Source organism: Macadamia integrifolia, chromosome 8 (genome assembly GCF_013358625.1).
Source record: "Macadamia integrifolia cultivar HAES 741 chromosome 8, SCU_Mint_v3, whole genome shotgun sequence".
Classification (NCBI taxonomy): Eukaryota; Viridiplantae; Streptophyta; class Magnoliopsida; order Proteales; family Proteaceae; genus Macadamia; species Macadamia integrifolia.
The window spans coordinates 31,918,833-31,944,216 of NC_056564.1; the positions used below are offsets into that span (position 1 = coordinate 31,918,833).

Consider the following 25,384-nt stretch of genomic DNA (forward strand, 5'->3'; position numbering starts at 1 on the left):
CTCCCATACATGTGCTCATTTAAGGTAGAACAAAAATCAAGATAAATGATTTATTGCCACAAATCACAAATAACTTGAGAATAATTTGTGATTTATTATAAATAAAAATAAGTGTTATAAACTATATCAAATATTTGTAAAATTAGAAAATAAGTTAAATAAATACAAATAGAAATCCAACCAAAGAGGACCTTAGTTAATATTTTATTTTATATACCATTTATGAACCATCAATTTGACACACCGACCCTCCTTGTTTATCTAAGGAGATCTAGCTCCTCTCCAACATCCTAAATACGCACCCGCCATCTGATGGCTTAAGAAGATCTAGACATACATCCCAACGCATGTGGGAAAAAATCCTTTGCAATTCCCATCTCATGCAATTTTGTGCAATACCCCCTGCAGAGGTTGACACGTGGACAAAGTGAAATGAACGATTCAGATTGATTGTTGGTTGAAACAACCCCAAAACTGTGAACCACAGTTAAACCAAACCGTATCAGTAGATCAAACCGGACCTCTCTCTGGTTGCCCTCTCTTGCACAACACGCTGTCACCCCTCTCTTTGTCACTCACACCTCTCTCTACTCACGAAGGAAAAAGCCCTAGCGCCATTGCATCCAAGCTCCCGGTCAAGGTCGAAGCTCTGTTAGGGATTTACCTGTAGCCGAAGGGGATCAGTCTTCTCTCTCGCGAAGGTTGTTCAGGTTACCCAAAGTTGATCGGTTTCTCAGTCTCTCTCAATGCATGAAGCAATCGCTGATACATTAAGCATTTTTCTGGTTTTGAGTCATTTTTGTGCCGCTGTTACACTATTTCTCCCGCCAGTTCAACAATGTTTTTCCTGTTAAGGTGAGATTTTAGGGTTAAGACTATCAAGAGGGTGATTCGGTTGAAGTTTCAACCATATCTGATTTCTAGATTGGGTTTAATTAGCAATTATCTATTTCTTAGAAGTTGGGTTTCAGATTTAATGTTTTTCTAATTACTTCATATCCAAAGAAAATAAAGACCAACCCACTCAAAACCCCAAAAGAAGAAGAAATGTAGGAAAACATTGTAGAAATCTTCCTCTAGGACAGAAATGGAGCAGGGAGAGAGAGTCGAGAGAGCAAGGAGCAAGGAGCAAGGAGTAGGGGACAGGGAGCAGGGAGCAGGGAGCAGGGAGCAGGGAGCAGGGTGTTTGTTGTGCGAGTTGGTTACAGAGAACCGATAGGGAGAGTCGAGATCGAGAGAGAGAGGCCAAGAGATAGAGGGAGAATCGAGATCGAGAGAGAGAGGCCGAGAGAAAGAGAGAGTCGAGAGAGAGAGAGAGAAAGAGGGAACCAAGAGGGAGAGTCGAGAGAGAGGTCGAGATCTGAGCTTTTGCTTGCAGAGAATCGAGAGGGAGAGTCGAGATCGAGAGAGAGAGGCCGAGAGACAGAGAGAGTCGAGAGAGAGAGAGAGAGGGAAAATATCACAGTTTTTATTTCAAAAGGATGAATCGAACCGGTTTGCTTCGGTTTGTTTTCTAATGGTTTGGTTGAAGACGGTTTTTTCATTGATTTATGGTAGATTAATCTGAAACGTGGATATAAAATATTACATGTGTCAGTCGCTTGGGATGATATTGCATGAAATTGCACCAAATGGGAAACGATTTCTACCCAACGCATGTGCCATGCCCTAATTTCTCCAGCCATCGGATGGGAGGGAGGATCGTTTTTCCCATCTAGGGATGATCTCTCCTCCACCCCGCCCCAACAAAAGAGAACCCAATCAATGGTGCGCTCCCTTATACCGATTGGAAAACCCTCTGCAAATCGTAATACACAATCCGATCCTCAAGGTTATATTCGTAAATTCAGTTCTGTTAAAGAGAGAACAGGTAGAAAAAGTTGAAGAGCAATAAAGCATTCGGGCCGGAAGAGAAACAAAACCCTCCCAAACCCCAACCCCAATCGCGATCCCAATCCCCCACACACAGCCGGGAGACAGAGGGAAAGCTGAAGGGCAAGGAATCATGTCGGGCTTTAACTTCCCAGCGTTCAATTCCTCTTCATCCGGCTCTTCATCATCTTCCCCCTTCTCTACAGCATTTTCATTTTCTCAATCTCAGGGCTTCTCCTTGCCCATCTCTTCTTCTTCCTCGCCATTCTCATCAACAACTCCTTCTTTCTCTCCCTTCCCCAACACCACCACCTCCGCTTCATCGCAGCAAGCTTCATCACGGTTTACTTTCGGATCAACCTCTTCACCTTCTTCATCTCTATTTGGTTCTGCCGCTCCGTCCACTGGCGGCTTCTCAATGGGGACATCTCTCTTTGGTTCTTCGTCCTCTGCAGGTACTGCAGTCACAGCTCCTTCTTCTACTACGTCTAATATTTTCGGTGGATCTCAGGCCTCTTCTGCCGCAAAATTATCTTTTCCATTTGGTTCTTCTTCATCATCATCGGGATCATCAACTTTGAGCCCTACCTTTGGATTAACTTCTGGTTCTGCTTCTTCGGGTTCCACTGCTCCTTTGGGATTTGGACTTCCTTCGAGTTTTGCATCTGGAGCGAGTACCGGTTCGCCTCTGTTTGGTGTCGCTTCGTCGTCTTCGCCGTTCGGAGCTTCTTCAACATCAGGTTCTACAGCGACTGCTGCCCCGGCCAGTTCTGCATCTGGACCAAGTACCGGTTCGCCGTTCGGATCTTCTTTTACTTCAGGTTCTGCTGCAACTGCTGCCCCGGCTTTCGCTGCTTCTACGATGTTTGGAGCTTCCTCAACTGCTGCAGCTTCTACTGCTCCTTCTGCTTCGATGTTTGGGGTTTCTTCAACTTCAGCTTCTATGGGTAATTCTACGCCGGCATTTTCTTCCACTTTGCTTGGAGTTCCTTTACCAGCTTCCTCGTCTGCGGCTGCAACAAGCGTCTCTTCTTTTCCCAACCTGTATTCTTCCAGTTCCAGTTTGTCTTCACCGTTTTCGGCCTCTTCCACACCCGTGACTCCGCCTGCTGCAACGTCATCGACCTCGCCAATTATTTCTTTTGGAACTCAGGCTTCGTCTTCCTCCCAGTCTTCGTTTGGATTTGGCAATGCAGCATCTAATGCTGCGCCTACTTCTACAGTCTCTAGCACACAAGTCTCGAAGCCTCTTTCCTTTAGTTTTGCGACTTCCTCAATAGTCGGTACCTCGGGCGTTTCAGTTACAACAGCGACTTCAACCCCTACGCCTTCTGCTTTAACAAGCTTGTTCTCTTCACAAGCTGCTGCCTCGTCCACTTCTACACCAACAGTTCCTGTTTTCGGGGTAAGCTCTTCAGCGGCGACTACATCTTCAGCATCAGTAGTTACTAGCGCGACTGCTTCCTCTGCTACTACGAGTCCTTTCCCAAGTTTTTCATTGTCAGCCAAAACCTCAGCTCCAGCTACGTCTTCAGCTTCACAGCCTCAATCAACAACCACTGCAGCATTGGCATTTGGTAAGTTTGTTAGTGCCTCCTTTCGTAGGATTTTTTATTCCTTTTCTTCTATTCCCGGAAGACTCAAAGGGAAGTTATTAATGCGTTTATTCAGTTTTGTGATAATCTAAATTTTTCTTGAACTGAAAGATTATAAAGTAATGAAAAATATTGTTCCTAGTCTTAATTCCTAATTTAGTATAACCATTCCCGCTGAACTTCTTTCTGTTCAATGTTCATCTTTAGGAAAATTAGTAACATATTATTTGAAATTAGTTGGTTATGGATATCTAGAAGAAATAGTGGAATATCCTGTTCTGTCACTAAGTGAATTAATCGTGACTGGATTTGGTTTACAACTGTCCCCTATACCAGATTATCTACATCAGGGCGTGTTATCCCTTCACTAGCTTGACTTGGATGTTGGATGTCTGCTTCTGAGAATCTGGGGCCTTCTTGTCTTGGCAGACCTTTTAGAGACAACTTGTAATGAGTGATTCTGGCTTCCTTAGGCTTTTATATGATAGAACATTCCGCTTGAGCGGACATCTTTGGCTCAAATTGATGTGCTCTCTTGATGTTCCACATCTGATGATTGGGGCAGCCTAGATAACGGTGTTCTGTGGATGAATGTGTAACATCTTGTTTGTGAGGCTTATCCCTCTCATCATAGATGCTCGTGTCCTGCTTATTCATTGATGTATTGTTCTATCAGATGCCAATGATACAAAATTATATAGCAGTTGAACTATTCAAACATAGGGGTTCTTGAGGACAGCATTGCACTGTAGGATTAGCCTATATGAGCCTTCCTGGTCTTACTGGGAATTCTGTAGATCTGCAAACTTTTATTCTACATCCTGGACTTCATAAGCTATGTACAATTGATTTTAGTTGTCTATTTGTTATTTAAGCTGGTTAATTCACAGTTTCAAGATGTTCTCAATCAGTGTCGGGAGAAGAAATGTTCTAGGGAATGGTCCTAGGTTTGTAGAGCCAAGTGGTAAAAAAGAAGTCATAGATCTTGGAACTGCATTAAGATAGTCTAGAAGAGGGAATAAGAAAAAGGAAACCGTTGCAATTGCGCCAGATTGTTTAGGTGAAGTTTGTGGAGGTTAACACTGTAGACCTGTGTTCAGGATCTGTCATTACTTGCTGACAACTGGCCCACTTGCTTATCCAAAAAGAATTGTGATAGCTGAGGTCCTTCTTTCAGATGTCGATCTTGTATTGGTTAATTGATTTTCTGCGTATGATGTAGATAAATGCCCAAAGTGGGCTTATTTTAGTGAAAAGTAAGCCTTGGGTTAGGTTACATATGTGTTGGGCCTTTGGTCCAATGATAGCAGGCCACTTTAATGGGCTTAAAATATAGGTAGGAGGAGTGAATACAGGATTTCTAATTACTTAAGTTGTGGCCTTGTAGGAGGAGTGAACACAGGATTACTAATTACTTAAGTTGTGGCCTTGTGGGGTCTAGTTAGATTCCTATTACTTATATTTTGTTTTAGTTGTAGCTGGATCAGGTTTCTGTGTGTCCAACATTGTTTCTAGTTGAATTTTTCATTATTTTACAGTATTCTAGTCAATTAAGACATCAGTTAAACTATTGGCTGGAGGACTATTAAGCTTAGTTTGAGTATGTTTCTGAATCTTTTATATAAGCTTCAGCCCTGCACACAAATTTAATGAATATAAATTGGCTTCCATCTTTTGGTTCTGTGAGATTCAAAGCTCTTTTGCTGTAGTGATTCAGTAGAAACCTGGTGGTGATTCCAGGAAGGTTTGTGGGATGCCAGCACTGAGGGTCATGTGGGATTCTTGATTCATTTCCTTCTTCTTCCCTTTCTTTTCCCTTGATTTTCACATGTCAGATTTCTCCCTTCTTTCTAGTTAAGTTCTGTTCAAAACTTATTTCTGGTCATTTTCTAACTTTCCTAGTCATAAGTCAAACTCTGCCAAAATCTCGTATTCTGTTCCAATTTCTTAAATCTAAGTTCATTATACTGTTCTGGTTCTATTACTGAATAGTTGCTTTTAATCATGTTCTGAATCATTAAGTTTCCGCCATTGATTTCAGCAGTCCTGCTTCAAGTAAGATTTCAAAAAACTTCAGTTTTTTGAATCTGAATTCCTATTCTGTTCCTTTTTTTTTTATATATATATATTTAGGTAAGCTCTTAACTTAGCCATGATTAGAACCCTAATCTTTCTTGCGATTCTGCATAACTTGAACCATCCTATGGAACTATCTTGCGATTACTCAATATCAATGGAAGTATCCAGCTACTAGTAGAACACCTTCCAATCACTCTAAACATGGGTTTTACGTTCCCAACAACTCCCTTTCTTCTTCATCTGATTCTGAGTCTTCTCCTTGTTGGAGTAATAGTGGCTACGGGGCTTCAACCTGTATTGAGGATTGTGCTGAGGTTGCTGCGTTGGCCAGAGGGGCTTTGAAGGAGGCCAGTACTCTGAAAAAGTTCGAGCTAGAATATATTAGGTTCCTTTATGGTATCCCTAATTCTTATTAGACTAGGTTACCGCAGATTCCCGAGACAGCAAGCTTTCGGAATTTCAGGGAGGTCTGCCTATACGAGGACTCATTTAAGGTTGGCCTCTGACTTCCTTTACATGATCTATTCGTCCAGATATTTTGGCATTACGGAATAGTCCCTACTCAGCTCCTCTAGAACTCTTCTAGGGCTATAATAGCTTTTGTTGTCTTTTTTTTTCTAGGTTACGTCTGGAGGTCTTCTCTTGAGCTTTTCATTAACTGCTTCGTCTTTTACCCCCATCCGAAAGAGGACGATTGGTATTACTTCCGCCATCGTAAGGACGTGAAACTTTTGGATTAGGTGCCCTCTTCCATTAATAGCTGGAAAAAAAAGTTTTTCTTTGTAAAAGCCTGGGAGAAATTTTCGTTTTGCCCTGCGTGGCTGGTTTTGGACCTCGTGTCAATGAATGACGGACCTTATCTTAGTGGAGCCAAGGTAAGTCTTTAGAAATGGCCAAGTCTAATGCTCTTTTGCCCTTTCGGTCGAAGAAGCTTGAGTTGGTTAGGTTCAGGATTATTCATGGTGAGCCTTTAGTAGTCTGAGATGATGACTGATTTTTGGTTTTACTTGCATCGATGTTTTTCTTTGTGGACTCTGATCGCTTCAAGGAGATGATTGCTCTGCAGAAGGCTGAGAAGCAGCAAAAGCGACAGGAGAAGAAAAAGAAGAGGAAGGATGAGTTTTGGGTGCCTTCGAATTTGCTACTCCACATGAGGGAGTTTAGCTCATGTTCGGTCTACTACCCGTGTTCTCTAAGGTGACACTCTTTTTGTCACGCCTTACACCCTCAAAATCGTTGATACCGCACTTGGGGATGCGAGGGTCGCCAAGGAGTTCTTGATTGATGGTCGGCTTCCTGAGGATAGGAAGCGGGTTGAAAATCTAACGAGCGGGACCTTAGATTCGGCTACTTATAGTGCCATGGCCGGGGTAAGTTCTTTTGTTGTCTTTTATTGGCTTTCCCTAAGCTTGGTTTACCATTTTCTAAGTGCCTCGTTTTGGTGTAGGCCTTTATCTATGTCGCCGAGAAAACTGCTCGGATGGAACATGTTACCGGCCTCTACGATGTTGAGTGTCGTGCCCATATAAATCTGTAGAAGGAGAATAGGGCAGCTTTGGAAAGGGTGGTGCAACTAGAGTTTGAGATGGTGAAGGTTCGGGAGAAAGCCGACCTAATCTTGGCCATGAGACTGTCTGAGGCCGAAGCGGAGAAGGATGAGGCAGTGGCTACAGCGATGGTCCGAGCTGTGGCCGCATATAGGGCCTCCAAGGCCTTTGAAGATGATGTTGCTTTGGCCAGGGCGCTTGTGTATGTCATAGGGGCTAAGGCTGTCCGAGATTGGGTTCTTGAGAATTTTCCCGACGTTAGCTTTGGGGAGTGTAAGATCCCTTTCTCTCTTATTGATGACGAAGAGGAAGAGGAAGAGACAGAGCAAGATGACGAGGAAACTCTGGAAGAGCTTGCTAGAGACAATGAGGAGGAGGCCAATGAAGTGATTTCGAGAGAACTTCCCTTGATCCCTTGTTGAGATTTGGATATGGATTAAGATCCCAAGAAGCAGCAAAAGCGGCAGGAGAAGCAGAAGAAGAGGAAGGACGAGTTGACGGGTGTTGTCGACTTTGCTACTCCACATGATGGGAGTTTAGCTCATGTCTGGTCTACTACCCCCTGTGTTCTCTAAGTTGGCACTCCTTTTGTCGCCCCTAACACCCTCAAAATCGACGATACTGCACTTGGGGATGTGAGGGTCACTAAGGAGTTCTTGATCAATGGTGGGCTTCCTAAGTATAGGAAGCTGGTTGAAAATCTGACGAGCGGGACCTTAGCTTCAGCTACCTATAGTGCTATGGCCAGGGTAATTTCTTTTGTTGTCTTTTTATTGGCTTTCCTTGAGCTTGGTTTACCATTTTCTAAGTGCCTCGTTCTGGTGCAGGCCTTTATCTATGTCGCCAGATGACTGCTCAGATGGAACATGTTACCGGCCTCTACGATGCTGAGTGTTGTACCCATGTAAATCTGCGGAAGGAGAATAAGGCAGCTTTGGAAAGGGTGGAGCAACTGGAGTTTGAGATGGTGAAGATTCGAGAGAAAGTCGACCTGATCTTGGCTAGGAGACTGTCTGAGGTCGAAGCGGAGGAGGCAGTGGCTATAGTGGAGGTCCGAGCCGTGGCGGCATATAGGGCCTCTAAGGCCTTCAAAGATGATGTTGCTTTGGCAAGGGTGCCTGCTTATGTCACAGGGGCTAAGGCTGTCCGAGATTGGGTTCTTGAGCATTCTCTTGACATTAGCTTTGGGGAGTGTAAGATCCCTTTCTCTCTTATTGACGACGAAGAGGAAGAGCAAGATGATGAGGTAACTCTAGACGAGCTTGTTGGAGCCAATGATGGGGAGGAGGCCGGTGAAGTGATTTTGAGAGAATTTCCCTTGAGCTCTTGTCGAGATTTGGATATGGATCAAGATCCCGCAGCAAAAGCGGTAGAAGAAGCAGGAGAAGAGGAAGGATGAGCAGATGAGTGCCTTTAACTTTGCTACTCCACGCGAGGGGAGTTCAGCTTGGGGCCAGTCTACTACCCTCTGCATTCCCCAAGGTGACATTACCAATGATACCATACTTGGGGATGTAAGGGTTGCCCAAGAATTCTTGATCGATGGTCGGCTTCCTGAGGACAAGAAGCTAGTGAAAAATCTGATGAGTGGGACCTCTGCTTCAGCTGCTTATAGCGCCATGACCGAGGTGAGTTCATTCCTTATCTTTTTGTTGGCTTTCCTTGATGTTGGTTTACCATTTTCTAAGTGCCTCGTTCTGGTGTAGGCCTTTATCTGTGTTGTCAAGACGACTGCTCGGCTGGAACATGTTACCGGCCTCTACGATGCTATGTGTCGTGCCCATATAAATCATTAGAAGGAGAATAAGGCAGCTTTGGAAAGGGTGGTGCAACTGGAGTCTGAGATGGTGAAGGTTCAGGAGAAAGTCGACCTGATCTTGGCCACGAGACTGTCTGAGGCCGAAGCGGAGGAGGTAGTGGCTGCTGTGGAGGTCCGAGCTGTGGCGGCATATAGGGCCTCCAAGGCCTTCGAAGATGACATTGCTTTGGCCGGGGCTACTGCGTATGTCACAGGGGCTATGGCTGTCCAAGATTGGGTTCTTGAGCATTTTCCCGACGTTAGCTTTGGGGAGTGTAAGGTCCCTTTCTCTCTTATCGACGACGAAGAGGAAGAGCAAGAACAATATGACGAGGAAACTCTAGACGAGCTTGCTAGAGCTAGTGACGGGGAGAAGGAGGCCAATGAAGTGATTTCAAGAGAACTTCCCTTGACCCCTTGCCAAGATTTGGATATGGGTCAGGAGACCGAGGAGGTGCCTCAGGATGATCAATGATTTCACTTTTTTCTTTTCTTTCCCCCTTTCTTTTTTGTGATGGCCTTGAAGCCCTCTTTTTGTTATCAACTTATTTGATTTAATGAAGGGCCTTCTCCTTTTGATGATGTGTCTTCCAAATTATTCTAGTGTTGTATTGACCTTGATCACTTTTCTCTTACGCTGATCTCAATTACCTTGTGCTCATGTGCCTTACCGAGCTAAGATTCCCTTAACAAAATTTACCAAATGTTGGCTTTATCTTGGCTGGATTAACTCGGTAACTCGTATACCAGCTAGGTCGGATAATGGTGTTTATCTCTGCTTTCAGAGCTCATAGGTGTACAGTTCCAACTTTACCGAGCTAAGGTTTTACCCTGTTTAACTTGGGGTTTTGTACCTTTTACTTTCTATGTTTACCTTGGTCTATGCAGCACAGCCTCAAGCGCCCAGGCGGCCAGGCTGCGACCTGGGGTCTGTGTGGCTTAATGGTCTGTACTTTAGCTTCAAATGCTTAAGTGTTACCTTGCCAGGTTGATTTCAGCTTGGTCTGTTTTGCCCGGCTCTGAATGCCTGAGCAGGGATCTGAAGTTTCCTTTTTCTGTGTCCAAAATGTTTTTGTGATTATAACCATCTGAGAGATCCTACCTTTCAAGGTCTTAATTGAACAAGAGCCTCACTTAACCAAACTAGTGTTGGAAGTGCAGGTGCTACTGAGTTGGGATTTGTGGAGAAGGAATGATTACTGAGATTTGCCTATTCCATGAAAGAGATGAAAGTCTTCACCTTTTCTATTGATGTCTAGTTTCTTTGTATGCATGATCACCCTATTACTGGGTGGATTTTACTTAACAAGTTCAGTCTTAGGGATGGTTTGTGTAGTATATGCCAAGAAAACACGACCTTAACAAAAAACATGTCCAATTAGTAGTATTCCCCACATTCAATTTCATGAACTGACTAAATCAGGGATAATCCTTTTCGATTGATATGCAAGGGTCACTCCTTCAGCTGGACCTGAATCCCACCCATTATCAAAACTAAATTGCTGATCTTGGTTACACTATGCTAGAAAAAATGGTTCGTTGGATATCTCTGTAACCATTTTGCTAAGATAGGCAGACAGCTTAATTTTTCTTCTTAGTGTTTCCACATACCACGAGCTCCTTCCTGAAGGTAGCTTTGAAAATTTCACTTCCCTAGCAAGGGAAAAGTTTTCCATAACACCAACGTACGTATGTGCTCTCACAGGGGTTTAATTTATTATTTTTTCTCTTCCTCTTCTCCAGTTTAAATTTTATTTTGTTTTCCATTTTCACCGTTCTCTACGTCCATTGTTCCAATCATAAGGAACCCTTGTGGCTGGTAACCGGTTCCAGTTGTGTTTACTGGTCTGGGTTCAAGTTTGGTGAAAAATCAGCCCAAGCTCAATTTCAAATTTTGCTTGAGTTGTTCTTCATGTGGTTCAATCGATCCAATGATGAACCTTTCGAACCAACTTAAAGTAGGATTTGGGGTCTAAGTTCCATGTCGTGTCACAATAATGAAAAGCTATTGGCCTTAGCAGTTAGTACCCCTTGTACAAAGGTTAAAAACCTTCGTTGTTATATTCTATTCATTGTTTCTGTCAAAAAAACTGGAAATGTTTCATTTCAATGGTCGAAGCAAAATAGTTGGATGCAATTCTTTTCTCATTTCTATGTTTTGGTTGTTTCGGTTTGTTTTTGATGATCATCAAAACAAATACCACTTTGATGTAAACCTTTTTTTTCATATTTCTTTAGTTTAAAATTGCTTTGTTAAATTGGGATTTATAGCAGAGATGAGGATGTTGAGATAGATGTGTGGAAAAACTAGGAGAGATAGGATAAGGAATGGCCAGGTTAGAGTCTTAGAGATGATCTGGAGTAGCCCCGATTTAAGATAAGCTTTGAGAATGTCTTTTAAGGTGGTATGGACTTGTTCAATGGAGACCTAGGGATGCCCCAATGAGGAGGAGTGACCAGATCCCGATGGAAGGAGTAAAAAGAAGTAGGGGTAGGACATGCAGAGGCTAGGTCTTGTTGACTCCAGTTTGACCTCAAATAGAGCTGTTTGGAAGGCAAATATCCATGTTTCCGACTGATTGTAGGTGGGATGTTCCTGTGTTAATTTTTTTTTCGTGGGTCCATGTAGTCAACTCCATTTAGTTGGGAAAATGCTAAGTAGTTGTTGTAGCACATTGCACGACTCATATGTATCCCAAGATTTGAGACCAAGAGATATTCTTTTTGAAATGATCTCTTAAATGTGAAAGTACTACCTTAAAAATGTGCTGTATTCAAGCTAAATTTTATATTTAATTTAAGGTGAATTATTGTTGTCACAAAGGTCAGTCATCTTTGTTTACGAAAAAAAAGTCTCTCTCTCTCTCTCTCTCTCACACACACACACACACACACACACACACAGAGACACACACACTCTTATGTGGTTTCTATGTATATGTATGATTAGTGCTCCCCCAAAAATCTTCTGGTTAAGTGGTCGAGGAATGTTTTGTGACTGAAGTTATCATGTTGTTGCCCTTGTAACCTGTTTTTTGCAGGTGTTTCTGCTTCAACTTCAGCAGGCGCATCAACTGATGGTGCAGCAAAATTCAGTTTTGCAGGTTCCAGTGGCAGTGCAGCTAAGACACCTGTTGCTGTAGCCAGCAGTAGCGGGTTTGTGTACTTCTACTTGACAGCCTTTCTTCATTGTTTAAATCTCTGATTTTGCGGTGGGAATTGACTTCTGACTTTTTTGTAGGGCATGTCTGGTTTTCTTCTTTGTACAATTCTGAATGGTTTTGGGTTGTTGGAGTTTATTATGTTTCAGCATGAATTTTTTTTTTTTTTTTTCACCATATTGGTGCTTTTTTGTATTTGTTTTTGAAGCAAAAAAGTTTCCCCATCTTAATATCACTTCAAAATTTTTTTGGCTGGGGGGCGGGGGGAGGGGGTGTTATATAGGTGAGCATCACTTGTAAGAATCAAAGGGTGCTTCCCAGAAGAATCGTGTTAGAATCGAAGTGATGCCAACTATGGAAATTCCCTCACATATTGTATATTTTCCTGGATTGTTTTCAAGAATAGATATTGAACTTTTCTCTCATAATTTTTAATTATGTACCTCATTAGAAATTTATTTAGTGGAAAAAAATGTAATTTTTCTATTTTTTGGGTTTTATTGTTGTGGTCATTTTTTAAGTTTAATTGATACTCCTATTTTTTTCATTTTGTTTTTTGAACATCCTAATATTTTCCCTGCAGAAAAGCACAGGAAGAAAAATGTTAGATGTAGCCTGATATTGTGATGTTAAATGTATAGAAGAACCAGAAGGAATATATTTTTGTTTTTTCTTCTCTTCTTTGATTTTGAAAAACCCCACTGATGTAATTTATGAGACTGAGAGATCTTAGTCTTGAATATTGATTCCAATTTTTGTTTCTTGGATTATAGGATTGCATCTTCAACTGTTAGTACAACGTTATCTCCCACACCTAAACTACCGTCTGAGATAACTGGGAAAACTGTTGAGGAGGTACATCTCTACATTACATGTTTGAATATTCTGCTGGTTGTTTGATTTTTCTCAATTGAATTCAAAGCTAATCATCCACAAGTTCCAGGAGTCAGCTGCATTTTTTTGATCTATATTTTCTTTTGAAGCGGTCAAATAGTGTTGTGGAGCAACGTGTCTTGCTTTTTTTGACGGAAATCTATATTATATTTGGGTCTGTTTGTCTTTAACCAAGCAGGTTAAACAGAATTTGTGACCTTGATTTGTTTGCCTCCTAGCATAATATGTTTTCAGTTGGATTGAGGGGCATATGAGTTTACTTCACATTAACATGTTAGACTTAAATTTTTTCCCCTCTTCTTCCCTTAGCTGATTCCATCGTTGGTGCTCGTTGCTTCCCTCCCTTTGTTTCGACCATGAGTTGAATCCCATCTCTCTCTCTCTCTCTCTCTCTCCACTGGAGATTAAAACTTCACCCCCCTTGCAAAAAGAAAAAAACCTCTGTGACTACCCCCTCAATCCAAGTAAAAGCACATTATGCTAGGGGCAGAAAAATAACATGTTAGACTAATTTTTTTTCCTTTTCTCTTCCTTCCCTTGGTTTTTTTGCATCCCTGGCACTCTCTTCTTCTCCCTCTCCTTTTAGCCATGAGTCAAATTCTCTCTCTCTGGAGATTAAACCCCCCCTCTGCAGCTCCCTCTTCCATCATGTTTCTTCCTTCCACAACTCCATGTCTTGCAGAGGCATTTCAAATATCCGGGCACAGGCAGCGGAGGTGACGACTCCACACTTAGAATAGAAGTTTCACCAATGCATTGTTAGTGAAAGCAGTTGGAACAAAACCCAGACTGTATACTCAATGCGGCCTTTATTGCTTCAAACACTTGCAAATGATATGCAAATTCATTCATATCTACTGCATAAGTGAGCTTGTTGGGCTGAACCCCATCTTTATTAAGAAGTTGAAACAGTTGCAAACTAATCCCACCCATTCCAAGCTTAGAATAATAACAAATCCAAGCATTCCATGGCTGTAATTCTCTGTCAAGCATCTCATCAAACACATTTGCATTCTCATTTTCCCACACATCTGCATACATCTTCAGAACATTAATGCCAATAAGAACACCCAAATCCAATCAAACCTAACAATAACGATGACCACACTAACTCAGCCTTATCCCAACTAAACAGGGTTGGCTACATGAATCCTTGCCCTCCAATCAGCTCTATTCGAGGTCATACTTGTTACAAGGCCCAAGCTTTGCATATCTTTCCTCACCACTTCTCATTGGGTCATTTTAGATCTGCCCCTAGTTCTTTTAGATCCTTCAATCATCAAATCACTCCTTCATACTAGAGCATCCAAAGGCTTCTGTTAAACATGGCCATGCCACATAAAGTGACTTTTCGTAGCTGCTCTGAAATCAGCTCTAATATGATCCTTCCTTATTTTATCTTTCCTAGTCTTGCCACTCATCCATCACAACATCCTCATCTCTGCTGCACTGAATTTATCTCTGTGATACTTTTGAACTGCCCAACATTCCGCACTATACATCATAGCCGGTTGGACGACTGTCCTATAAAACTTTACTTGACAATCTCAGCCTAAATTTGTCGTCTATATTCCACATCACAACATGGGATTACAATCATACAAATGAAATCATCGGACCTAGTGGCTAGTAGAGCTACAACCCATTTGGATGAAATGGGTCATGGCCTCCTCTGTTCCATGTGATGAGGATCTGGGTTCCAATAGCCGGTTGGACAACTGTCTTATAAAACTTTACTTGACAATCTCAGCCTGAATTTGTGTCTATATTCCACATCACAACATGGGATTACAATCATACAAATGAAATCATCGGACCTAGTGGCTAGTAGAGCTACAACCCATTTGGATGAAATGGGTAATGGCCTCCTCTGTTCCATGTGATGAGGATCTGGGTTCCAAAATCGGAATCTGATCGCTTAGGTCCCACTTAGTTGACAAATAGCACAAATATCATAACCAATGGCAGTCTATACCAGAATTCTCAAGGGGCTATTGGCAACCAAAGAAACGAAGGGGAGTTAAAGGAATTACAGTCATTGTTTAGGGACAAATTGGGAATGCCAACAACTTGGTGGCATGGTGATGCAGATTCTTCATCAAACTAGGCTTGTTTTATTAGGAATAAGCATAGGGTTGAGTTCCATACATGTTGGGCCTTTTACCCCATGTTTTTTGAGTGTAATAGCCCACTTTTATGGGCCTAAAAGAGGGGTTTTAAGGTTGCATACGGGATTACTAGTTTGTTTCCTTTTAAGTTAAGTTTAATTTAAGTTATTTTTGTTTTCTTAGGAGTCAAGTTATTAGTTGAGTCAAGTCATTAGTAGTTAGTTTCCTTTTTCAGCTTGTTTCTAATTTCAGTTAGTTTCTAATTTTAGTTTTTAGTAAGTATTGTATTCGGAGACTAAATTAAGGTTTCCTTTAAGGAACCTTCTATTTTGTAATTCCCTCCCCCTTTAAGGAAGCTCCTAAAGCTAGACGATTTTGATAAAACAAATTAATGGCTGCTGCTATTGTCTTCTCTATGAAGAGTTGTTTTGTGTTTGATCAAGGTTGATGGAATTGGTGTTTGATCCAATTGACTCAATGCGGTTGGAAGCCCGAGGGGTCATTTTCCTTTGCTTATCTTCTCCTCCTCTCAATTAGTCAAAAATCTGCTGCTGCTGCTGCTGCAATCTTCTTCCACAGTCCTGCCCAGGAAATCTTCTTAGTTTCCTATTTGATCCCCTGCTGCCTGAAACACTTTCTGCCGTCCTCTGTGGCGGAAAATTGGATTGAACCTCCCTTCCACCTAGTACTACCTTCGATCCAAACCTGGTCCAATTCTGACCAGCCAATTGGGAGATATTTGAAATCTGCCCAATTTTGTCTCTGTTGACCTATTCTGCCCAGTTTTGAAATCAATACACCTGCCTTGATTTCTGTTGGTTTCTTTGGGTGTTGGATCATATTATGGATTCAGGCCTCTTACAGTCCCTGTTAACTATCATTTATTGTTAGTTCTGTTCACAGATTCTTAATTGTTCTGTAATCGGTTGGCTGTTATAGACTTGGTTTTCTGCTTTAATCCTGAGTTTCTTTGTGTTGCTGCTCTACTTGGATATTGGTTGTTCTTTGATTAAAAAAATCCTGCAGTTGTGAGCTGGTTTGACTTGTTCAGTCCTAGCTTTACATTACATGGTGTAATAAAGAGGGAAATGAGGTGCATTCATATGGGAATAAAATAAAGGTAAGACTTAACACAAATAGACAAAGAGATAAGGACAAAAAAAAAAGAAGTAGAAAAATTAGGAAGTGGAATAGTGCTTTGAAGAGGAAAGGGTATTCTTGGAATGGACAATAACTCAATGGCAATATTTAATAAGGGAAGAGAAGTGAGGGCAATAATTATGGGAGTAAGATTGAAAGGGTTTATTGTCTTCTACCTTCAGCGCAAACCAGAGGCAGAAGTCCAACGCCTTGCGAAGGAGAGATCTCATTCAGCTCTTTGCTGTTAGGCCTGAAATTCCAGGTGTAGGGTCGCCAGACAGAGCTCTATCGATCCGACAGATAGCTACTCGATCAGCAAGTGGGAATGCTGGTAGGAGAGACATGCAACAAGGTTTGGCGATGGCCTGTAGAACCAGCAGTGAATCTTGAGTCGATTCTCACAGCAGGAGGGCCCTTTGGAGGTGAGAACCTAGGGTTAAGGTCGCCAAAGGGAGGGAAGTCTTTGACCAAAACCTCAGCCCAAACTGAGGGAGATCGACCCACTGATTAGGGCAGCAATTGTCGCCCCAGAAACAGAGTACAGGTAACAGTAGCTTGAAAATATAAGGGAAGGAAGGAGGAGAAGAAGATAACAGGTGGAAGAGGAGAGAATATCGGAGAAGGAGAAAGATGGACTTGTAGCTCATGGCATCCATGGTTTCAAACCAAGAAATATTCGTTCAATTCGAACTCAAATCTGTCTTTCTCCATCAAGATGCATCAATATAAAGGAAAACTAATCCCAACAAAAATGGAAACTAAATATTCTTAGGAAGCCAAAACAAGTCCTCCCTATTTACCCAAATAACCCAAATTTCTAAAACAATCAGAATAAAAATCCTTACATATTAGCTACCTTAATGTGGTTTGTTTCTAATTCTAGAAAGGAAATAAACAAAGAAATCAAACCAAATATTTAGCCCTAAATCCAACGCACAACTGCATCACTGTGGTTCTGGGTGCATACTGAGATGATGATATTCCATGATCAAGAGTCGTTTTTGTGTGGTGGAGAAGAGTTTCAGTGCTTTGTCGATTCAGTGAGATTTGATGTGACCTGATCATAGAGTGTTGTAAGAGAGTATTGGGTCGAAGGCTTGGTGTTTGTGGTCAAGGAGCTTGTATGCGTCAGAGAGGGCACTGGGTTTGGAGTGGGCATGGAGAAGGTTACAGCGGCAGACATGGTTTAGAATGTGAAATGAGAAAAACGAACCCTATCTCGAAAGTAGGTTAGTGGTGTGCGATGGGCAAAGTGAGAACCAAGTTGGTAACAGATTTGCCCGTTACATTTGGTGCTTTATGTATTTCTTTTTTGGTTCTTCCTCCCCTTATTCCCTTATTCCCTTCTTCCTACTTTCTCCTTATTTTTATGTGATACTTAATTTGGGTTATATTTGCATGTTTTCAGATTATAAAAGAATGGAACTCGGAGCTACAAGAACGTACCGGGAAATTTCGAAAGCAAGCTTGTGCAATAGCTGATTGGGACAGGAGGATTCTGCAAAATCGAGACGTTCTTCTAAGGCTTGAGGTGATCCATTCATCCATTAAGAGAAATATTACAGATGTTACATCTGAAACATGTTACTCTGTTGATCTGACAAGTTCAGTTTTGTTTATTTCTACTTTCTTCAGGTTCATATGTCTTTAATTGGCTTTATTCAACGCATTATTCTGTTCGGATCTGGTAGAGAGTTTGGGATCCAGTTTTTATCCGTGTTGGATCCGGTTGTCGCCCAATCTTAGAGATCTACTTGCCAATTCTTTCCTTCAGCGTATGAAGTCACTCTAATGGGCATGAATTGTCATAAACCCTAAACCGTGAAGAAGAAACACGGACTTGAGATATGTTGCATATCTTGGTTGATTTAAAGCATCCAATTTGGTGTTTGCTATAGCATATCAGCTTGTCTGGTACAAAAAAGTATCATATTTAGGAGGATATACTTATTGCAAGGGTGGCTGGCTGGCTGTTAGTGATGACGATTTTACTTTTAGAATGTTTTTACGTTATCATATTTTGGCTATGTTGTTTTTCCTTGGACTTCTAAATTATGATTATTGTGATGTTCACAATGTTATTTCAGATTGAAGTAGCAAAAGTGGTTGAGACGCAGTCTAATTTGGAGCGGCAATTGGAGTTGATTGAAACTTATCAACAAGAAGTATGTATCGATAGTTTTGGTCTCACATTCTGTTTATTGCTTTGACTTGAGGTTTCACATGTGCGCCAGAATGTTATGGTTGTTGTAAATGCATTGGGGGTATCTTGTTCAGAATGGGCAAGAGCATCCTAAGAGCCCCCTCCTAACTTCTGATCTGATATATCTAGTGGGTCACTTGGAAGGAGAAGAAACAGGTTGTTTGGATCTAAATCTAGGAGCAATATGATTAGGTGGCTCTGCATATGGTTTTTCTTTTTAGAGTCAGAGAACTTTTGTTCATAACGAAGTTACAATCAAAGGAGTTCAATAGTTACAGTTGTTTAGGCTACATGGCAAAGGGTCCTTTGGGCTATATTTAATATGAAACAAATCCAGAATTTTTATGTTTTGGGCCAACATTGGAAAATTATTTGGGGGACCAGGGATGTTTTTCCTAAATGATGGATTTAGAGGATATATAGCCTTTTTGCGACATGGTCCTGCTGTAGTCCTCCCCCTGTCACAAGTTTTTTTTTTTCCTTCCTTTTGTTAACCTTTTATTTCTGCATTTGTATTTTAATGGGTAAAACCTTTCTATGTTACTTGCAGTCTCTGCTTCACTTAGGTGTCTTTAGATTGTTTATGAAACTGTAAGTATTTTGTTGAAAATAAACTATTCCCATTTTAGGTTGACAAAGCTTTGCAAAGTATAGAAGAAGAAGCTGAGCATGTTTACAAGGATGAGAGGGCATTGCTACTGGAAGATGAGGCAGCATCTACAAGGGATGCCATGTGAGTTCAGTAAATTCTTTTTCATTGGACTGGATCTAGTGGATTCATACAACTAATTTTCAGTTGCCTGTGAGTATTTTTTTTTAGAAACCAACTTTGCAGACATCTGTTCTTGCTGGTTTTGTTTTTCAGTAGTTCTGTTAATTAATGATTCAATGTGTATGCTACAAAGCAATGCCAGAGGTAATGGCACACCCATCATTTTATTTACCTATACAATAAAAAAAGGTCTTAATTTAGGATGTTACCATAACCAAAATGGGTGTATACGAAGAATTATGAAAACAGGGCAGGATAGGTCTGTGAAAGATTTAATGATGCTATGAATCTTAGGAAACCTATCCTTGCCCAATGTGGAATGTTTGGTTCAATTTGGAACAGTCAAGTCACTAACACTAGATAAAACCTGTTCGAGGTGAAAGGTTTTGGATGTTTGATACCTACGTGGCTAGTTCAGTTGGAAAATGAGTTGAGTGAAATTAAAGTAAAATTAACGAACTTTATATACACTGCTCCCAATAGACACATTAGAAAGCTTTCTTTTTCATTTCACTTACCGATTCAAATATTAATTTACTTTCAATTCCTTTCCTACCAAAGTGGCCTAAGTGAGCACAACGTGAAGTCTCTGTGGGATTGAAAGTAGCAATGTGAAATTTAAAAAGTTCCAAAAATTTGAAACAGCTTTGGGGAGTCTATATGTAGTCATGTGCCATAGTTGTTACGTGACGAGGTGACCCAAGGCAGTGGCCAAGCGTCAAGGTGCTTCGTCTAAATGACAACGCCTAGGCGTTGCCTTGGTCGCATAGACGTGCACATTTTTTAGGTGGAGTTACTACAAATGGGCTCAACAGTAATGACAGGCCCAAAAAACCCAAACAGTATTAAATTAGTACTTGATACAATGCAAATGTATCAGTCCCACTTCAACAGAAAATGGGCTCAACATCTGAGGGTGATATAATGCAAATGGGCTCAACAGAGTAATTACAGGTCCACAAATCCAGTCCTGCTTACCTAAAAAGATAATTTAGATGGTAATCCCTATATAAAGTCAAGCAGTATCCTTGTATTATTGATGTGGATTGTAAAAAGGATCAATATCAAGTTTTGTATGAGGAAAAAAAAATCCCATTTTCTCTCCATCAAAGAGGGTTCCTTCCACTCATCCTGCAAGTATGAAAATAGAAGAAACAGAATCTGGGGTTCCTTCCACAAGAAACGCAAATTCCTCTGTAAGTCTCGATCCACGTTACTTTCATCTCTTCGATCTCTCTCCTTTTCTTTTCTTTTCTTTTTCCTTTTCTTTCTTTCTTTCTTCTTTTTTTTTTTTTTTTTTTTTTTTTTTTTTTTTTTAAATATGCATGGCAATACCTAAACAGCTCTCCCAACTAATATATATATATATATATATATATTTAGGGGTCGGCTATATGGATCCTTGCTCTCCAAATAGCTCTCTTCGAGGTCATTTTAGGGTTAATACCTAAACTATGTTTGTCTTTTCTTACTACTTCTCCTATGATCATTTAAGGTGTTCCCCAAGCTCTTCTAGATCCTTCTATCTAAATCCGATCACCCCTCCTTACTGGTGTATCCTAAGGCCTCCGTTGAACATGGCCATGTCACCTAAAACGACATTTTCTGAGCTTGTACTGAGTCAGGGCAACTCACAAATCAGCTCTAGTATGGTCATTCTTTACTTTATCCTTCCTACTTTTATTACACATCCATCTCAACATCTTGATCTACACTACACTTGGCTTATCTACATTACACTTTTTAACTGCCCAACATTCTGCACCATAAATCATAGCTGGTCTTACGACTGTCCTATAGAATTTTCGTTTACAACACTCTGGACGCACCTCTCCACTTCATCCAGCTCATTTTAATTATTTGAGAAACATCATCCTCTATATCACTTTCTTTCTTTATGGTTGGTCCTAGATACTTAAAATAATAATTTTGCAGTCTCTCTCTCGCAAGTTTCACCATTTCGTTATTCATCTTAGTGTAGCTAAAGTTGCACCACTCCATCTTCGTTATACTTATTATCTTGAATACTCTTGATACCATGGTAGATCTCCATAACTCCAACTTGACGTTAATTCTTGTTATTTTCTCATCCACCAACACAATATCGTTAATAAAAAGCATACACCAAGGAACCTCATCTTGAATATCCTAGTTAAATCATCCATGAAAAGCGTAAACAAATGAGGGTTTAAAGCTGATCCTTGATGTAACTCAATTGTAATTGAGAATTCATTATCTTGACCTCCCATGGTTTTCACAATAGTCACCACGTCGATGCATGTCTTCAAAATATCCACATTTTACTCAACACCCTTATCTTCTCTAGAACATGCCATATTGACTCTCTAGGAACTCTGTCATATGCTTTTTCTATGTCAACAAAGAGCATATGGAGATCCTTCTTGCAAGCTGGAAATCTTTCCATGAGCTCCTAAGTAGGTAAATAGCTTATGTCATGGATCTACCTAGCATATAATCAAATTGGTTTCAGATACTACTTTCTCTTCTCAGGTGGGTTTCAATAACATTCTCCCATAGTTTTATAGTATGACTCATTAGTTTTATATCTCTATAGTTATTAAAAAAAAAAAAAAAAGGCCCTTATCCAGTGCACAGAGGCGTCCCACACTTAAGCAGGGTTCTGGGAGGGTATATAGGTAGATAGCTTTACCCCTTTTACGGAGAGGCTGGTTCTCAGGACTCGAACCCGCACCATTGCGCAGGCGGAAAGAGCCCTTTGCCATTGCTCCAAGGCGGACTATATCTCTATAGTTATTGTAGCTCTGAATATCACTTTTATTTTTGTAGATCAGAACTACAAGTTTATTCTCCATTCATTTGACATTTTCCTTGTGCTCATAATCTTATTAAACATCTTGGTTAACCATGATACCTCACACAATCTTTAGCTCTTCCACACTTCTTTTGGGACCTCATTTAGGGCTTTTTTAATTTCAGCCACTTTAACCTTTCGTATATCTATGACGCGTGGTGTCATGATGAGTAATGCAATCTTCCGGGCCATTCCTACTCAAATTGTCTACATTTAATATGTCGTGAAATACTCTTCCCATCTTTTCATAATGTCCTCATCCCTTACTTGCACTCTACCATCGTCAATTTTAATACATCTAACATCGGAATCTCTACCCTTCCTTTTTCTCATTTTAGCTTTTTTATAGATAGCCTTTTCCCCTTTGTGTTCAGATTATTAGAAAAGTCATCATTTCTTTGCCTTTACTTTCCCCAGTCCCCACAATCTTCCTAGCTTCATTTTTTGTAGCATTATTCCTCTTTTTTTCTTCTGGCTCTTTAGTCCTTTGCCAAGTCTTACAGTTAGCTTACTTAGGCTTAATGGCTGCCTGGACCTCATCATCCCACCACCAAGTCTCCCTAGGGGCTGGAATTGGATGAGTACCCTTCGATTCCCCTAGTTCTTTAGAAACCTTCTTAATGTAGACCGTTATCTCAATCTACATTGTGTTGGTGTTCCCTAAATTTCCACATTCCTTGTTTGACCACTTTATCAATAAATGAATCCAAGGAATCTCCTTTTACTCTTCACCACCTTATCTTAGTGCAAGTAGGCTCCCTTATCTTACGCTTTTGCGTACTGAGGCACATATTCAAGACGACTAGTATATGTTGCAAGTTTAACCTCTCTCCAGGCATAACCTTACAATCCTTATACAAGAATCTGTTGGACCTTTTAGTTGGGAAGAAATCTATTTGGTTGGAATGATATCCGCTTTTGTAGGCAACTAAATGCTCCTCTCTTTCAAAGAGATTATTCACAATGGATAGATCATACACTACTTTTAGCTTATGATATTGTATGGAAATTTTTTACACAGCTCAATCAATATGTTAGAATAATAATAATAATAATAAGACACCTAAACAACAGGGCTTGGGCACGCCAAACACTTGGAAAAACACCTTGTCGCTTAGGTGGTGCCTTGACAACTAGAGCGTGTGTTTGTGGCCAACTTATAATAACTTTCTTTTGGTTACTCACCTATATAAATCTGAAGAGTACACAAATGAGCTTTTTTTTTGAGGTAATAATCTTTGTTGGGTGTTAATATGATAGGTTACTGTGCATTTTTGTAATTTTATTCATAGAGAGATTCCATTCATAGTCAAAAGGGAAAAGGAAGAGGTTGTTAGTTGTCATCACTGAGGAGAGGTTACAAATACATATTTGTATTTGTTCGAAGTTAAATTTTTTGTGCATTTCCTGTGCCTAAGATGACTCTTCTTTTTATTTCTATTCCTTTGGACAAATTCACAAGACAAGCCGAAGTTCTATTGTACCTTTGAACTGATGTTCTGTGTTTTCTGGTGCACTGGTTCATGATGGATCTGTGCCAAAAACATCAGATGCACAGATTGTACATGAATTCGGGTACCCTGTTAGGTGGTTCTGGGTTAGTAAGTAGTGTGTTGACCCCAGGTACAGGTCACTTGAATGGTTCAGAAAATTGAGATTCAGTTCCGGATTCAATATTTCGATAGATTAAGTTTCTAAGTTCACATTCAATGTGCTATGAAATTCTTCTTCTTTCGGTCGTGGAGTCCAGAAGATAATAAAAAGGAAACTATGAGGATTGAAAAGAATTATGGTGAGAGAGAAACAAGAAAAAATTGAGTAATGATGGATCTAATTATTTGTTTGAGGTGAGGCTCTAAATTACCAACATGCACTTGGCCAACTTGTTACTCGGGTTCTTATCTATTAACAATATTGGGAACTGCCTTTTAAAAAAAACCTTCCATTAAATATACTTTATTTTTCTTTCCTTTTCCTACGACCCTACTGATTCAAGCAGGGCTATCGTCCAAGGATTCTCGGGAGCACCATGAGTGCTTTCCTACAGTTTGTTAATCCTTTGTTTGTCCTGTATATTTTCAGGTATGAGAAGGCAGAGTTTATTGAGAGGGAGATGGAACAGATGACCGAACAAATAAAATCAATTATTCAGACCTTAAATGACAGCCAGGTAGAGTATGAATGTGTATGATCCTAGTTCATCTCTAAGCATTTTTGTATAGCATTCTCTCACTATGACTTTGTTCAGGGTGGGGGCCTTGATGCTATTGATGGGATGACCCCATTAGATGTCGTCGTCCGGATTCTAAACAATCAGCTCAGTTCACTCATGTGGATTGATGAGAAGGTTAGTTTGTTTCACGGCAGTTTTGCTTTATATATCTTTCATTGTTATGCATGTGAGAAGCAAATTATACCCTGTATTCCATCTCTGCTAATCTGTCATAGACTGATGGTGGTGCCTATTGCCTTCGCTGCATGCTAGTTCTGGTTATTTCAGGTTTAATAGAGCACTTACATAGGGACTGTCATTGTATATTGCAAACTAACACTTTAAAAAGCTCTAACGTCCTCTAGCATTCCCATGCTTTGTGGGGTCAGAAATTCTTTTAAGATGCAGATAAAATTTATCAATATTTTCTATTATAGTCCTTGCTGCAAGCTGACTTTAGAAATCTTATCAGGCTGAAGAATTCTCTTCCCAGATTCAGAAGCTTGCCCACCGTGGTTCAGCTGATCGGGATTTGATGGGCTCAAGATTCTGGATGACTTAATCTTTTGATTTCTTGAAGCTTATTCTTGTCAGAAATATTACCAAGCGAGGCATGTGAATGTGTGGCGAAGGGTTCGATATGCAACTTTCTTTTGCAGAGGGAGAAATGCATTTCTACCTTTCCCCATTTGAGGGCAAGCCAACATCTCCCAACACCTGTGTTTTTTTACCTTCTGAGTCTAACTTTATGCTTAATAACTGTTGTTTTGACTGCGTTGGAGGGTACCTATTTGAGCCATCAGGTGGATGCCATAGTCTCGAGAAGTTTCAGCTCTAGGTGGTATATTGAAACAATAGAAGCTTCTGAGGTTGAGCCTCTTGGACAACAGGAGGATTTGCTGTCAGAATCTCTTGGTGGAGTGCAATTTTTGGGTGTATAATATCCATATTGTACTACTGGTGGTTTAATCAGACATCAAAGAAGCAAGTTTTTGAGATGGAAATTTCCCATCATTGTTCAATTGTTTTGAAGAACTAAGTTCTGTTAGATGAGCAAGGGCGGATAGGAATTGTTGATAAAACAAGGTGAAGTTTTCTATACATGGTTGGTATTTGGTTGAGATGGGCCATTGTAGTTGTAGGACCTTGGGAAGGGTGAATTGGATCAAC

At 40.5% G+C, this 25,384-nt stretch overlaps 1 protein-coding gene across 2 annotated transcripts; it reads left to right on the forward strand.

The window, feature by feature from the left end:
• Positions 1–1,888: 1,888 nt before the first annotated feature.
• On the forward strand, positions 1,889–25,335 carry LOC122086437 (nuclear pore complex protein NUP62). Of its 2 annotated transcripts, XM_042655238.1 has the most exons (9): positions 1,894–3,449; positions 11,933–12,047; positions 12,826–12,907; positions 17,603–17,725; positions 18,282–18,359; positions 19,027–19,130; positions 24,085–24,172; positions 24,251–24,349; positions 24,687–25,335. In XM_042655238.1, exons 1-9 carry the CDS (start codon positions 2,006–2,008, stop codon positions 24,774–24,776), a joined length of 2,223 nt encoding a protein of 740 aa, XP_042511172.1. In that variant the 5' UTR covers positions 1,894–2,005; the 3' UTR covers positions 24,777–25,335. The 2 variants fall into 2 exon arrangements, 1 of the variants encoding a protein (XP_042511172.1); XR_006142416.1 differs by lacking the exons at positions 11,933–12,047; positions 12,826–12,907; positions 17,603–17,725; ... (3 more) ...; positions 24,251–24,349; positions 24,687–25,335 and adding exons at positions 7,921–8,721; positions 8,800–9,473 and having other exon boundaries at positions 1,889–3,449.
• The last annotated feature ends 49 nt before the right edge of the window (positions 25,336–25,384 follow it).

Bases quoted from the DNA above. Each gene is read 5' to 3' on its own strand.
- LOC122086437 (XM_042655238.1), top strand. From the start codon at position 2,006: ATGTCGGGCTTTAACTTCCCAGCGTTCAATTCCTCTTCATCCGGCTCT. The intron at 12,048-12,825 runs GTTTGTGTACTT...CTTGGATTATAG, and splicing joins GCTGTAGCCAGCAGTAGCGG to GATTGCATCTTCAACTGTTA. The intron at 12,908-17,602 runs GTACATCTCTAC...GCATGTTTTCAG, and splicing joins CTGGGAAAACTGTTGAGGAG to ATTATAAAAGAATGGAACTC.